Below are 13,858 nucleotides of genomic sequence, written 5' to 3' on the forward strand. Positions count from 1 at the left end.
CCCAGTGCTCAACCTACACTGCACCTGCCTTGGCAAAATGCTGCTGATGCCAGGCTCCAAGTAAGGGCCACATCTTCCCGCTGGGGTGGGGCACTGCTCAGCCTGCTGCTTCCCGTTCCCACCTGTACTGCAGAGAGTGTTGCTGAGTCTGGATGAGTGGCTGCATTCATGGTTCAATGGCCAGAGTCCTGGACTGGGGACTCAGGAGATGTGGGTCACACACTAACTCTGTGTGACCTTGTACAAGTCACATGACCTCCCTGAGCCTCAGTTTCCCGCCATGGGGATTACTGAATGAGCACGACAGAGCAGGTGGGAAAGCACGAGGTGCGCCGATAAGGGCCCACATGCAGCAGTTCACCACGTCTATCTGCAGCCCCCACGCTTCCTCCCTCACTGCCTTTGGTGAGGTTGCAAAACTACAGAGTTGGGATCTTGCAGCTGGCCTGTCTCCTATGCTGCTGTTATCAGAGAAGCCAAAATCACTTACAGAGCAACAGGACACTTTCACACAAAGGGAGCACTTTGAAGTCCCCGCCAAAAGCCCAAGTCCCTGGCTAGATAACCTCCCGTAGCTCACTCACCCAAGGTGTGGAGAGCTCCGCCTGGCAGAGCCCTGTGGAGCCGAGCAGGGTGGTGCAGGGCTGGGCACACAATTCCTGGCACCCTACCAGATAAAGATTCAAAGTTAGAGCCGTACCATGGCCTGGTATCCCCCCTCCTCTGGCACATGCCCCCCAGGCAGGGAGTTGTCCAGTACTCACATCTGGACCGGACGTGAGTCTACAATAGCTCCATGCCCAAACCTGTGTCAAAATCCAGATGTCAGGGCCTCCCTCAGCAGCAGAGCTCCTGGATTCTGGGGCCAAAGATCCATGGGCATTGGGGGTCTTCCTCACTTCCTCCTAGGCTCACACTCTTCACAGGGTCCTGATCAGGGGCCTCGGGCCCATCTTGCTCCTTAGGAGCCAGGGCACAGTGCCCCCTCCCATTCTTCTGTCCTTTGACATTTTTATTATCCAAATATAACAGGCGTGAATGTTCAATTGTACACAGGAAAGAGTGGCAACAAATGTCCTAACTTGATTTTTCTAAATCTGAGAGACTAGCTAGAGGCTCATCAGCCCAAGTTGAGCTCCTGTCCAGCCTCCATTGAGCATCCCCACAGTATGCCACATCCCACCACATTGGGAACTGGGCACAGGCCTGCACCACTCCCCTGTAGGGGGAGCCCCCATCTTCCTTCCAAGTCTGGGCACTTGCAGGGAATGCAACCCCCCAGGGGACAATCCTGCTCATTCTTTCAATGGGGCCAGCACAGCGCTGTTAATAGCCCTCAGGCAACCCCTGAAACACTAAAGATGGTTACTCCTGAGGAGCCTAGCTGTACAGTCTGTGCAGAAAAGGGAAGATCATCTCCTAATTTTATTGCTCGTGCATCTGCCCCCACAAACAATTACAGAGTAATTTCTGCACTAAATTATTCATACATTTCCCTGCCATGTATGGAAAAACCATTCGGTAGTTTCCTTTTTTTCTTATACCTCTTCCCAATCGATAAATATAGATCTACTTCATCATTCTCAATGGTCACACTGTACTTAATTGCTGGGATGCACTTCATTTATTTAGCACAGTCCCCCATTGATGGTGGCTTCTAAGTGTTCAGTATTACAAGCAGTGGCAGGGTACACACTCGCATCTCAGTGCATGGCTTTGCTTTCTTCGGATAAACTCCTAGAAGCTGAATTGCAAGGTCAAGGGGTAGGTCCACTTTTAAGATTTACTTGTCTACAGTCCACTCCCAGAAAGGATTTACAATGCAGTAACATGGGGATGGAGGTTCCCCCACCCTCACCAACACCAAGTCTAGGACCATCTCTCCCAAGTGTCCCTCCCTCCTGCCCTTCAGAACTCACTTGTGGTCTCCCTCCTGGCACTTAGGGGCCTTCCCCTTCATCTAGACAGAATTTATCTAGGTGACTATGTTATCCCCAGGTGTAATCTGGCCGCAGCTTGTCATTTCTTCTTTTAAAAAGCCTCCAGCTTGACCCCTAGTTTCTGCCAACAGTAAATGGGAATCAAGGGGGCACTCTGGAGTAAGCGCCTCCTTGTCCCCCGGTCATGATAACCTGCCTGAGTCCAGGCTTCCCCTTCTTCCCCCAACCCCCCCTGGCAGCTTTGCATCTAGTTTCTTTAGGGAAGGATATTAGTCTTGGGCAAAGGTAGCAACTGTAAAGCCGGTTATCTGAGGCAGAGCACCAAGCTGGATTCAGCAACCAAGCTGAGTGCCCACGATTAGCAGATTCTCAGGTGGCACTCCCCACATGGCCAGCCCTTCTCACACGCGAAATCTCCAGGTGGGTGCTGGACCCCACACCACGATCCTCAGCCACCTCCAGAGCAAGATGAGGTCAAGTTTGGCCCCAGGGAGCTGCCTCCTTTTTTAAAAACTGTGGTAAAGTATGCCGTCTTGGTCTTTTCAGGCTGCTGTAACAAAAATAGCATAGACTGGAGGGCTTATCAACAACAGAAATTCATTTCTCACAGTCCTGGAGGCTGGGAAGTCTAAGATTAAGGTGCTGGCAGATTTGATGTCTGCTGAGGGGCTGCTTCCTGGTTCACAGACTGCGCCTTCTTGCTCTAACCTCATGTAGCAGAAGGGATGAGGGAGCTCTCCAGGTCTCATTTACAAGGCACTAATCCCATGCACGTGGGCTCTGTCTTCATGAGCTAACCACCTCCCAAAGGCCTCAGCTCCAAATACCATCATACTGGGAATAAAGTTTCAACGTGAATTGGGGAGGGGGCACACTCACTCTATAGCATATATATATATATATGCTATATATATGCTATATATATATATATGCTATATATATATGCTATATATATATGCTATATATATATATATGTTGTATATATATATAACATGGAGTTTATCATTTTAACCACTTTTAAGTACACAGTTCTGTGGCATTTAGTACATTCCTATTGTGCAACTATCGCCACCATCCATCTCCAGAACTTCATTTTCTATAACTACAACTCAGTACTCATTGAACCCTAACTTCCATTCTTCCCTCTACTCACTCTCCCCTACAGCCCCTGGCAACCATCACTCAACTTTCTGTCTCTATGAATTTGACTACTTAGGTACCTCACATAGTGGAATCACGTAATATCTGTCCCTTTGTAACTGGTTTATTTCACTTAGCATAATGTCTTCAAGGTTCATCTATGCCGTAGTATTTGTCAGAACTTCCTTTCTTTTTAAGGCTGAATGATATTCCATTTTATGTACACACCACATTTTGTTTATCCATTCATCCCTTGATAGACACTTGGGTCATCTCCACCTTTTGACTATTGTGAATAAGTCTGCTGTGAACATGTGTTTACAAGTATCTATTCAAGTCCTTGCTTTCATTTCTTTTGGGTATATATCCTGAAGTAGCAATTACTGGATCATATGGCAATTCTATGTTTAATTTTTTGAGGAATCACCATGAGATATTCCATAGGTGCTATGCCATATTATATTCCCACCAGCAGTGCACAGGCGTTGGAATTTTTCCACATGCTCAGCAATGCTAATTTTGGTTTTTTGATAACAGCCATCCTAATGGGTATAAAGTGGTATCTCAGTGTGGGTGATTTGCACAGGACAGGCGGGGCCGATCCTGCTATTTTTATAAATGAAGACTCAGAGATAAAGTGACTTCCTTCAAGGTGATAAGAAGGGTTAACCTCAGGGACAAAAGGAAACCCAAATCAAGGCACTTCCTACTGGGAGAAGGGCAGAACTATGGGGAAACCAGAGGTGGAGTCTGAGAGCAAGTCCTAAAACAGAAGAGCAAACCAACGGCTCAGAGACGGAAGTCCACTTGCCCAGAGTTACACAGTGAATGGGAAGGCAGAAAGAGCCAGAAGTAATGATCACTGTTTACATGGCTTTTTCCTGGCCATCTTCCCAAGCCCCCTGCCTGGTGAGGGGGCACACATCTTGCTCAAAGGCAGACGTCCTTGTGGTGCCATGTCCCTGTGGTTTCTGGCCTACTGACCCTGTAACTACCCATAACAACCATGTCCCAAAGGTTTCTCTGCCTCACAGCCCGGGTACAGGTCCCTGAGCCCAGATGAAGGCAATAGCCACATTCCCTGCCCGGGGACTCTGCCAGAGAAGGAAATGAGGCTTGTCTGGCATGACTGGCTCAGCCAGACAAACCTCATTTCCTTTCTGACAGGGTAAATAAGTTCCAGTTCTAAGAAATCTGCCCCTAGGAATGTGCAAACTCTCACCTCCTGGAATAAACAAGAGGAGGGGAGACTGGAAGTGTGGTGAAGACTTGGTAACACTTAGAACTTGGGCATCTTCTCATTTCCTTGACCTCTCCCTACACACAGCTTCCCTCTGGTCACCAGCAGCAAATACTCCTACTTTCGGGAGGTTCCACTTGCATACCTCCACAAGGACCCAGTGACCTGGGCACCATCGCCCTGCCTCCAAAAGTTATTTGTAAGTCAGTGATTTGGCATCCAGGTCACAGTCTCCCATGGAAGAAAGGTACTGTGTAGGGGGGCCTGGTGCCCACCCAGTCCACACTGCATGGCTCCTGAGCTCTGCCTGGCTCAGACTTGGTCTGGGTCCATGTGGAGTGGGAGATGAGACAGAGCACATCTCAAGGAAATGGCCAACCCCCAGGAGCCTGTCTGTGGCCCCCTTCCTCCTGCCATCATCCCTTCCTGGCCCCCTCAGAGCCCACCATGGGGTTCAAGCCCCCTTCCTTCCCAGTGCTGCCATTCCAAACACCTTTACTCAGGTGAGGCAGGGAAGGGGAGGGAAAACACCACCGGTGAGGTCCTGGGTGCCTCCAGATTTGGAGCGGTCACATCACAGCACTAGGAAGAAGCAACAGTAGGATTTGAACCCAGGCACTCTGGTCTCTCATAGGCACATGTCAGGTATGTTATGCATGTTAGTTTGTATGTATTTGTGCGGATATGTGCATCTTTGGGGACAGAAGGTGCTCCACTTCACCCAGACCTTACAGCTTGCAAAGGCAGCACTTTGTTGAAAGGATCAGAGTCTCCTGTTCAAAGGTCAGATCTGAGCCCAAGGCCACCTCTGTTCAGGTCTGAGGCCCCTAGGGGTCCTTTCAGCAGTCACAAGGATGGGTGGGGATAGCCAGATAGCATTGGGGGGCTATACAGTGCTGCCCTTACTGCTCCTGTTTCCCAATTGGTCCCACGTTCACAGCTCCACCAACCTGGACAGCAAGGGTGCCCTCTCCTTCATACCAGTCTCCTCTGACACATTTCTTCCAGATGCCAAGTCAATCCAACCAGCACCTTAATACGTTGCTGGTACCTGATCCTGGGGGTGATGAGAAGGAGAAGGCACACAGGGTACTTACTGTCTCAAGTCCTTGAGTCACAACTAAGACCCTGTAGAACATCTGTTTAAATGTCCTGGGACTGAAAAGAAATCTTACTTCGTATGGTACCATTTAAGTTACTCTGCGAACACCTGTGTAAATGGCTCTGCGAAAGATCTCAGAACTCTCATGGTGACTGCCGAATACAGCAGAATGTGGCCAGAGAACTGCTAGTGGAAATTCTATTTTGAAGTGGTACTAACTACTATGTAGTAAGTACCTGTGAGGTGCCAGTCATTATTTTAGACCCATCATCTCTTTTAAGCCTCAGAAAGTCTAGGTGCTATTATTTCCATTTTCAGGTAAGAAAATGAGGCTCAGACTGGGAAATGGCTGATTCCAGTGAGGTGTGTGGAACATAGTCAGGTGAGGGACCACCGCCACCCCCAGCCATGACCTGCCCCCTTGTGGCAGACCTCTGCTCTCCTCTGATCCTCCCAGCAGGCAGTCCCAATCATTTCCCATCCGGCCGGAGAGCCCAAACCCCTTACTTAAATCAGAAAAGAAACCACCTGAGGTTACAAAGATAAGGTCATTTATTCACGTTATATTACTGGATTTTAAAGACAAAAATACAGTTCTGTTTTGAACACCAAGGTCAGACATTCCCCCCTCCCACTTACAATGGTAAACGCATACATTTGCATACATGGGAGGTCGAAATACACAGCACAACAGGTCTCTGGGACAGGACAGCTGCCGTACTGGCTGAGTGGGGCACCCACGCCCAGCCCTGAGGTCAGCAGAGACCCTGCCCAGACTGAGAGCCAGCACCAGCATTTCTTCTACCCTCTCGTGCCACCTCTGCCTCCTAATCTTTCCCAAAGGCCACTTCACGGGGTCACCAGCATCGGGATGGACAGAAACAGAGAAAGACACAGCACATAACAACTTCATGGTGACACCTTCCAGGTGAAGGAAATGCTCCCTGAACCCTCAGCCCTAACCTCCTCAGGGAGGAAAGAGGACCCACAGCATCTTATAAACCAGGCAAGCATCCGGGCCTAACCTTGGGCCCAAGTGGGTCCCATGAAAGCACCAGAAGGTCAGCAAGTGGGGAACAGGTGAAGCAGAAGCCCCCTTGGTTCTGAGAACGAACCACACACTTGACTATTCCAGTGGAACATGAAGGAAAGTGTAACAGGAAAACAGGAGGAAAAAAAAAAGAATTTTTTTGTAAGAGTAAAGTATATAATAAAGAAGTTACCACTCAGGATATTTGTCTCCCTTCTTTTAAGGCACTTTGGAAAAGCCAGGATCTGGGGACAGAAGGAGAGGAGAGGTCTTCATTCTTTGTATTTCCCAAAACTCCCTCTCAGGGCGGTCATTCCTGGTTCCACTGACACCCCTGTCAAGGAACGGGGGACTGACCGAACGAATACTCTTCGCATAGCCCAGCTGCTTCTGCAGTGGAAAATAATTTTTAACCAATACAAAGGCTTCTGGAAAAGAACCATGGTAGCATCCAAGATGCTCAAAGCGATAAAGGCACAGGTAAGACCAGGGCTGGGCACCAGTTCAGCCTCCACACTGAGGGCTGGCTTCCAGGAGGCCAGTGGTGGGGCTCTGGGCTGCCACCAGCTAAAGGGCCAACCCTGGGATTAGATAGCTGACTCTTTTTGCCTTTAGCTCAAGCTGGACCCGACAAGGGCAGCCAGTGGTAGCAACTGCCTTGTGCATCCCACCCCAGGCAGTCCTCGCTCTCCCCCAGGAGAGGTGGGTCTGGGGAAGACACCCCTGTGGATCAGCCTCCCTGGAGTGCGAGCACCTGCTAAAAACCTGAAGGGGACTGGGAGGCTTTAGGCACCAGACTGGTTGTGAGGGAGTGTGGGAGGGTTCAGCTGAACTTTCTAGATCTCTAATTAAAAGGCACATTCATGCTGGAGAATGAATAGTCTGTTTGACCCTGAGTGCCACAGGCAAGTTTTAGGGAACAGGCAAGAGGCAAAGGAACAAAAACGGAGAGGAAGGAAGGAGAAAGGAGACAGAAAGGAGAAAGGAGAAGGGGGGAGGAAGGAGAATGGGTCCAGCAAGGTAGGCCAGGCAATGTGGCTAGCACAGTGAAGGAGGTGGCCCCTGGACTCCACAGGGGCCAGAGCAGTGATTTCCTCCCCCTCCCCAGACTAAGGGCCAGTAAACAACCTGATTGCTATCATTTAGAACTCCACAGCCTAGGGCCCTAAAGGGAGGTCCCAGGGTCAGTGGGAAGAGGGGTGGAGGAGGTTCCCTCCCACCTGGGGAGGGTAGGGAGGTGGGGAGCTCTACCTGGCAGACCTAGGCTTTTGCCTCCCCCAGAGGTCTAGCAGGATAACTCTGACCAGGTCTTGCCCTCAAAGGGCCCAAAAGTGATTTTGCTCTTTACAAAACCTGACCTGCCAGCCAAATCGGGCCACTACAGCATATGCTATTTTTCCCACTAAAAAATGCTCAATCCCCTCCCTACGTTTAAAACACCACAATAAAAATACATAGGAAATTCAAGTTTATATAGCATGCTCAGAAAAATAAATTGTCATGATTTAACACTAAACAGCTATGCAAATCTGGGTCAACACAAAATCAAGCTAGATCATAATAAAACCCGATTTGTTCTTTCTTTAAAATACTACAAACTGCTTTTTAAAAAAAAAAAGTCTTTACATTCAGAAATCAGACAATCTGGAGAAAGGCCACTGAATTTGAGGACACTCAAGGCTTTTGCTCTGATGGCTAACGTTGCCTTGGAATTCACACGTTAGCAGGGCAAAAGGTCGAAGGCTCAAGTTTTAAAATTCTTTTGCTAAGAAAAGACATACGCACACAAGTGATTGTGGTAGCTGCATACTGCTAAAAGGTGGGGGAGGAGTAAATTGAGAAAGGTCGAGATTGTGTTTTTCTGTTAGAATATGCAAACAAAAAACATCACACCAATCCGATTTCAGCAGCACTCTCCGATTTTTCATGAAGTAATAAGAATACCACAATTTAAAGCGAAATTCTTACCTATTTCACAACAGATTAGGAGTTTATCACTGGAAATGAGTCCCACAGTCACCAAATTTGGGGCTGTGTACTGATTCTTTGGGGTGACACTGTGAACATGCCGAGATTCCCCCAAAGGCTGATAGTTTCTACATTTACAAACACCTCGTAGAGCTAAGAAGTCACATGCCGAGCCAAGTTGGGGGCAAAATATCCCACTCGTCCTGGTCATCTGGAAAGGCATCTGAATGATGACTGGAGGGGGCCTATCACTCTGGTTGTTAAGAATGAAAGGGACCGGCCCAGCAGATTGGCAGAGACACACAGCAGAGGTCCCTGGCCATTTTCAGGTCTCTTATTAGTGTACCAAAATGCTAGCTCGGTGTCCCGATGTCCACTGTGATTTTGGTATACAACGGGTTTCTCTCTATGTCCAACACCTTGTAACTGAGTGTGTTCAAACCGTCAGAGAGCATTGTCTCCTTTGTATGTGCAATTCGGTCAAACCTACAAGAGAAAAACAGGCAAAGGTTGGTGTCAAAACAAAAATCTTAAGAAAAAAAAACATGAAACATTTGTCCTTCATTGCCCCCCCACCGCCACCCCACCACCTAGTCTACTCTACCCAACTCATGGACAGATCCCTCCCTTCCCCTTGAGGCCTGGAGCCCTCACCAGAGCCTCATTCCTATAGCCTACCCCACCTGAAAGGGGAAAGAAAGAATGTAAATGAACATAGAACACACCTCTGAGGATTGGGTTCATTTTTCTTGTCTCTTGAGTGGCGGATCATCCGGCACTTGCCAACCACAGCATTTGGGCGAGAAACAGACATGCCTCTAAAAACTAACCTGCAAGGAGTGAAGGGACAAGTCGTCACTGCAAAGCTGCCATAAGGCTTGGGTCCGACAGCCCCAGGCTGTTGCCCCATCCGCCATCTTGTTCACTGTTCTCACTCAGCCCATACCTCAGCTCACTGTGGCATCAGTTAAAACTCACACTAATTCCCTGTGCCCTTTGACTACTGGTTCTGTAGTTTGTGTTGGTTGGGGAGTGTTCTGTGCCAGGCACTGGGGGTGTCTACCCTCACAGAACTTACAATGTGGACTTAGAACATAGGGCCATCAGTGTCAGGATGGAGGTGAGGAGGGGAGGTGGTGGTGGGGAGCACAGAAGGAGAAGCCACTCACTCTACCTGCGCAAGACTAGGCAGAGCCAGCTATGAAGACGAATGGGTGCCCACAGAGCATTTAGGGCAGTTGGGACAGCACAGGCAAAGGCAGGGAGGCAGAGCAAACACAGGGCCCTCGGGGAACAACAGAAGCTTCTGGGGACTGGTAGAAAGAGTCTGGGGTAGAAAGTGGTCAGAGATGAGGCTGGAAAGAAGGGTGAAGGCTAAATCATGGAGGCCTTCTCAGAGCTTTTCGCATCCCTTTTTTCAGATCAGTGCCAGTGTCTGAAAGGGGTAGAATATATAGTTACCCAAAGTTTTTGGCCAAAGGGAGGACTCTCTGATAAGCACTGTTAAGAATGGAGAGCAGAGAACAAGACTAGAGGCAGCCAGAACAGGGTGGAAGGTTCTGTGTAGATCTGGGGGAAAGGAATGAGGACCACAACCAAAGCCTTGACACAGCAGGAGCACAAGTTGATTAAAAAGCAGGACTGGCTGGTCCTGGATAACTTAAAGGTTTCTGGCCTTGTCTCCCTCAGCGCCTGGCATACGGTGAGTTAGGTCCTTTATCTTTCAAGAAAGCTGCTCCCCCAGCCACCCAACCTTCTAGTCCCTCCACCCTTGGGTGTCCATTCTCAGTGCTCCCTTCCCACTAACCCTCTTAACTGCTTGCATCTGTGGTGTCACATCAGCCCCTAACACCATCCTGTGGGTCTGAGGTTTGCCCAGGTGGTGCTGTGGAAGCAAGTTTGTTTCTGTCTGGACCCCCTGTCTGGGGCTTCAGTGTCCTCCCCATCAGGCCTGTGTCACACAGTGCTCTGTCTGAAGATGCTTGATAATCAATCCGCATCCTCTAAACCTCAGGTTTTCTTCCAGGTTGATAGTAAAGACCTGGGTCTATGACAGGTTCTCACACAAAGCTAAACTTGACTGACTTGGGTGCTGCTCTGACAGACACCTTCTGTTAATTGATCAAATTAAGGTACTCCAATTCGGGAAGGAGCTAGGGTATATTCTGATATCAAGCTCAGTGACAAGCTCAGACTAGCTCCCAGAGGGAGAAGTTACTTCTTATCTGGAGATGGCAGGGTTGAAGTTTCCACTGTCAGGGAGAACTGGGCAGAATGTGGTTTCAAATGCCACTGGTGTTTTGTTTTGTTTTTTCTTTTTACCATCTGCAATGACAATGCACATGATAAAGGAGCCCTGGGGGTGTGGATGGGGCAGACAGGGCTGGTTGAAAGTAGTGGTTGTTGGGGCTGGGTGGGTCCACAGAAGTTCATTATACTACTCAGTCCTCTTTTATGTTTGTTAAAAATATTCCAAAATAAACAAATAGCACAAAGATTTTGTAAAGGAACTTAGGATCCTGCCCAAAGAAACTTGTTTCATAATCAAACGGGACCACAATGAGATGCTGAATTTTTGCAAAGGGCATGTTTACTTCTTTAGGACAAAATGGCATGTGGGATAAATCAAAGTAAACCCAACCCTTTATTTGGTTCTCATTTTGCATGTTCCAAGGCTAATGCAAAAATCACAAAAGCTAAACTTCCTAAAGACATTTTTCAGCACCTGTAGCACCTACAGCAGGGCACATCTAAGAATTTGGGCTGAATGGGGACTACATCCCTCCCAAGGGTCAATCCTTGCAGAATAATCAGGCACTGATTGAAAAACTGGAAGTGAAGGGAGACAGGGGAGAAAGACATCTAAGTTGGGACAATTACCTGTTAAAAATGTCATCATCTTCACCTCCCCAGCCCCAATAATTATTCGGAAATCCATTGATGGTGAGAAATTGCTGTTTACTTAGAGCAGAGACACCTCCAAAATACTGAACATAAGGTAGGCTGGGGGAAAAACACACACGCACACACACACACACAAAGAAAACCAGTGGTTAGTAAGTTTTGACTTTCAAAATAAAGCATGCTCAAAGCACAAATAAATGCTTCTGAAGTTATTTTTATTCTCTGGAACTTATAAATTGGGGATTTATAAGGGTTTTCTTTGTTCTGTTTTTATATATCAGTAGAGAAGACACAGAAGTCAAAAGGTAGAATTTGCTCTAAGAATATTGTGTTGCTTCTATGGTTACCTGGAAAATTAGTCAATGACGAGAGAGCATAAGTGCACTTCCTGTGCCCCATTCAGGAAACTGCTTCCCATGTGGTTTCCAGGAGGTCCTGGAAACCGAGATTGTGGTAAAGCCTCCCTGTGCCCACCCTGTCATGCCCTCCCTTTCCACCCTCAGCCCATCTACCAGTCTAACTTTCATTCTTCCACAGGTATACTGGCTTGAACTCTGACCCCAACAGTCAAAATAGCGTTTCCGAAAATTTGCCAAAATAAAATTTTCTAGGAAATTTCTACCACATCCCGACTTAGCAAAATGTATAATGGTGAATCTATTTTGATACATTTTCAAGAAGTGGGGCATCAGGGCTCTCATCTTTCCACACCTTTTAGTATTTTACTATATTTTTAATGTTTATTTCTTTATTTTGAGAGAGAGTGTGTGTGCATGGGCGCTAGCATGAGCAGGGAAAACACACTGAGAGAGAGGGAGAGTTAGGATCCCAAGCAGGCTCCGGGCTGCCAGCGCTGAGCCCGCAGAGCCCAACACGGGGCTGGATCTCAGGAACTGTGAGATCACAACCTGAGTTGAAACCAAGAGTCAGAAGCTTAACTGACTGAGCCACCCAGGTGCCCCTATATTTTACTATTTCAATGGTTATGAATCATGGGCTTCTGAAGGATGCAGACGGAGCACCAATGAGAAATGTTAACACTCAGATCATACCCGGAAGCCAGGCAAAGGCTTTCCAATGGGTCCTTTAAAGGCTGTGGTTTTGGGATGACCTTGTATGCAGCACCAAACCACACTAGGGCTCTTACTGGAATCCAAAGAGACTAAAATCCATCACACAATTTAAGGAAAACTAACTCAGACTTGAAGGGGGAAGTCAGCCAAACCATACAGAGCATATGAAAAAAAAGCTGCAATGATTATTTTCAAATACATTCAGGACATTGGACTAGAAGTATCCATGAAGATCCAGAAGGGCCTGCTTTAATGAGTCAAAGGTAATCTATCTATAATTAGGTGTCATCAGTTAGGGGCCCAGTTACCCACCTTTGGACACACGTCACACAACCGTCTGCATCTGATTACAAATGAGGGTTTGAACCAGGTGGCCAGGCCACTAAGGTTTGTCACGATCAGCGTTTTTACAAAAAAAGGGACTCTTCGTGACCTCACGGGGAAGCGCATGCCGAGCTGATGAGATTCAGTTTGCTGTGTTTTCTCTGACCAACCACCTCATCCCCCAAGCCTGACTGGTTCTGGGTAAAACAAGCACAGTGCTGTGGCAAAGAATGAGGTCCTTACCACCACGCTTCAAGGGGAGAAATTAAGAGGGGACAGGGTTTGAGCCTGTGTCTCTTAAAAGAGAAGAAGGTACATAAACAGGGAAGAGGGGAGAGGGCACAGGGTGATGTTTAGAGTCAAATTCTCCTCACAGCATCCTTAGTTTCATAGCCCTCACTGCCCCCAGCAAGGGAAGACAGAAAGAAATGGGAATAAAAGGAGTCTGAAAGAAAGCATTCATATCTAAACCAAGGGACTGCTGACTGGCACAGGCCTGCCACACCACGGCGGCGCACCCAGGCCAGGAATGCCTAGCATGGGGTCTGCAGCACAGCTTCCTGGAGCTTCAAGCTAACGTAGAGCAAGGAGGGAAAGGTCAATATAATCAACTAATAGGTGATTTTAAACAATTCTATGTTAATATAAACAGGGATAATTATGGAGCAAAATGCAGATTTATTTTTTTAAGATAAAAAAAAAAGACTACATAAGGCTATTTTCCATCTATGACCTTATGCTTTAGATTATACTATTGCTCTTAGAGAGAGGCACTGGCTGACCTCTCACTAGGGGCATTTTGGTGGGAAAGTTTGGATCCTCATGCTTAAACAGAAGCCTGTGCTTTGCAGGGAACAGTATCATGTTCCTTCTTAAAGTACCAAGGTATATCTGCCAAGGTACCCAAACCCAAGAATCTACTTGGGGAAAATGAGTCCAATTTGCTTCCCAAACTGTGTGGGGAAGAGGACAGAAGAAAGCAAGGAAATACAGCATCTGTTTGGAGCCTAAAGGCAAGAGCCATCCCAAACATAAAAACTCTTCTTGCCTGGATGTGTAGAGGTAGGGGTGTTTCTGAACTTCACTTTTCTTCTCAAGTTTTACGGACTTTGGGCTTAAAAAGCACCCAGTTCTCAG

General features: G+C 47.6%; 1 protein-coding gene across 2 annotated transcripts in view; it reads right to left on the reverse strand.

Annotated features, from left to right (window-relative positions):
• Positions 1 to 5,956: 5,956 nt before the first annotated feature.
• The window catches only part of B4GALT1 (beta-1,4-galactosyltransferase 1), a 54,972-nt gene continuing 47,070 nt past the window's right edge, over positions 5,957 to 13,858 (reverse strand). The window contains exons 4-6 of one of the 2 annotated variants that reach the window (XM_043566732.1): positions 11,301 to 11,423; positions 9,146 to 9,250; positions 5,957 to 8,906 (exon numbers count right to left, since the gene is read on the reverse strand). In XM_043566732.1, the coding sequence (XP_043422667.1) occupies positions 8,774 to 8,906; positions 9,146 to 9,250; positions 11,301 to 11,423 (361 nt within the window). In that variant the 3' untranslated portion in view covers positions 5,957 to 8,773. The remainder of the gene's footprint in view (positions 8,907 to 9,145; positions 9,251 to 11,300; positions 11,424 to 13,858) is intronic. The other variant, XM_043566733.1, reaches the window with a different exon arrangement.

This window comes from Prionailurus bengalensis, chromosome D4 (genome assembly GCF_016509475.1).
Source record: "Prionailurus bengalensis isolate Pbe53 chromosome D4, Fcat_Pben_1.1_paternal_pri, whole genome shotgun sequence".
In the NCBI taxonomy this organism is placed as follows: Eukaryota; Metazoa; Chordata; class Mammalia; order Carnivora; family Felidae; genus Prionailurus; species Prionailurus bengalensis.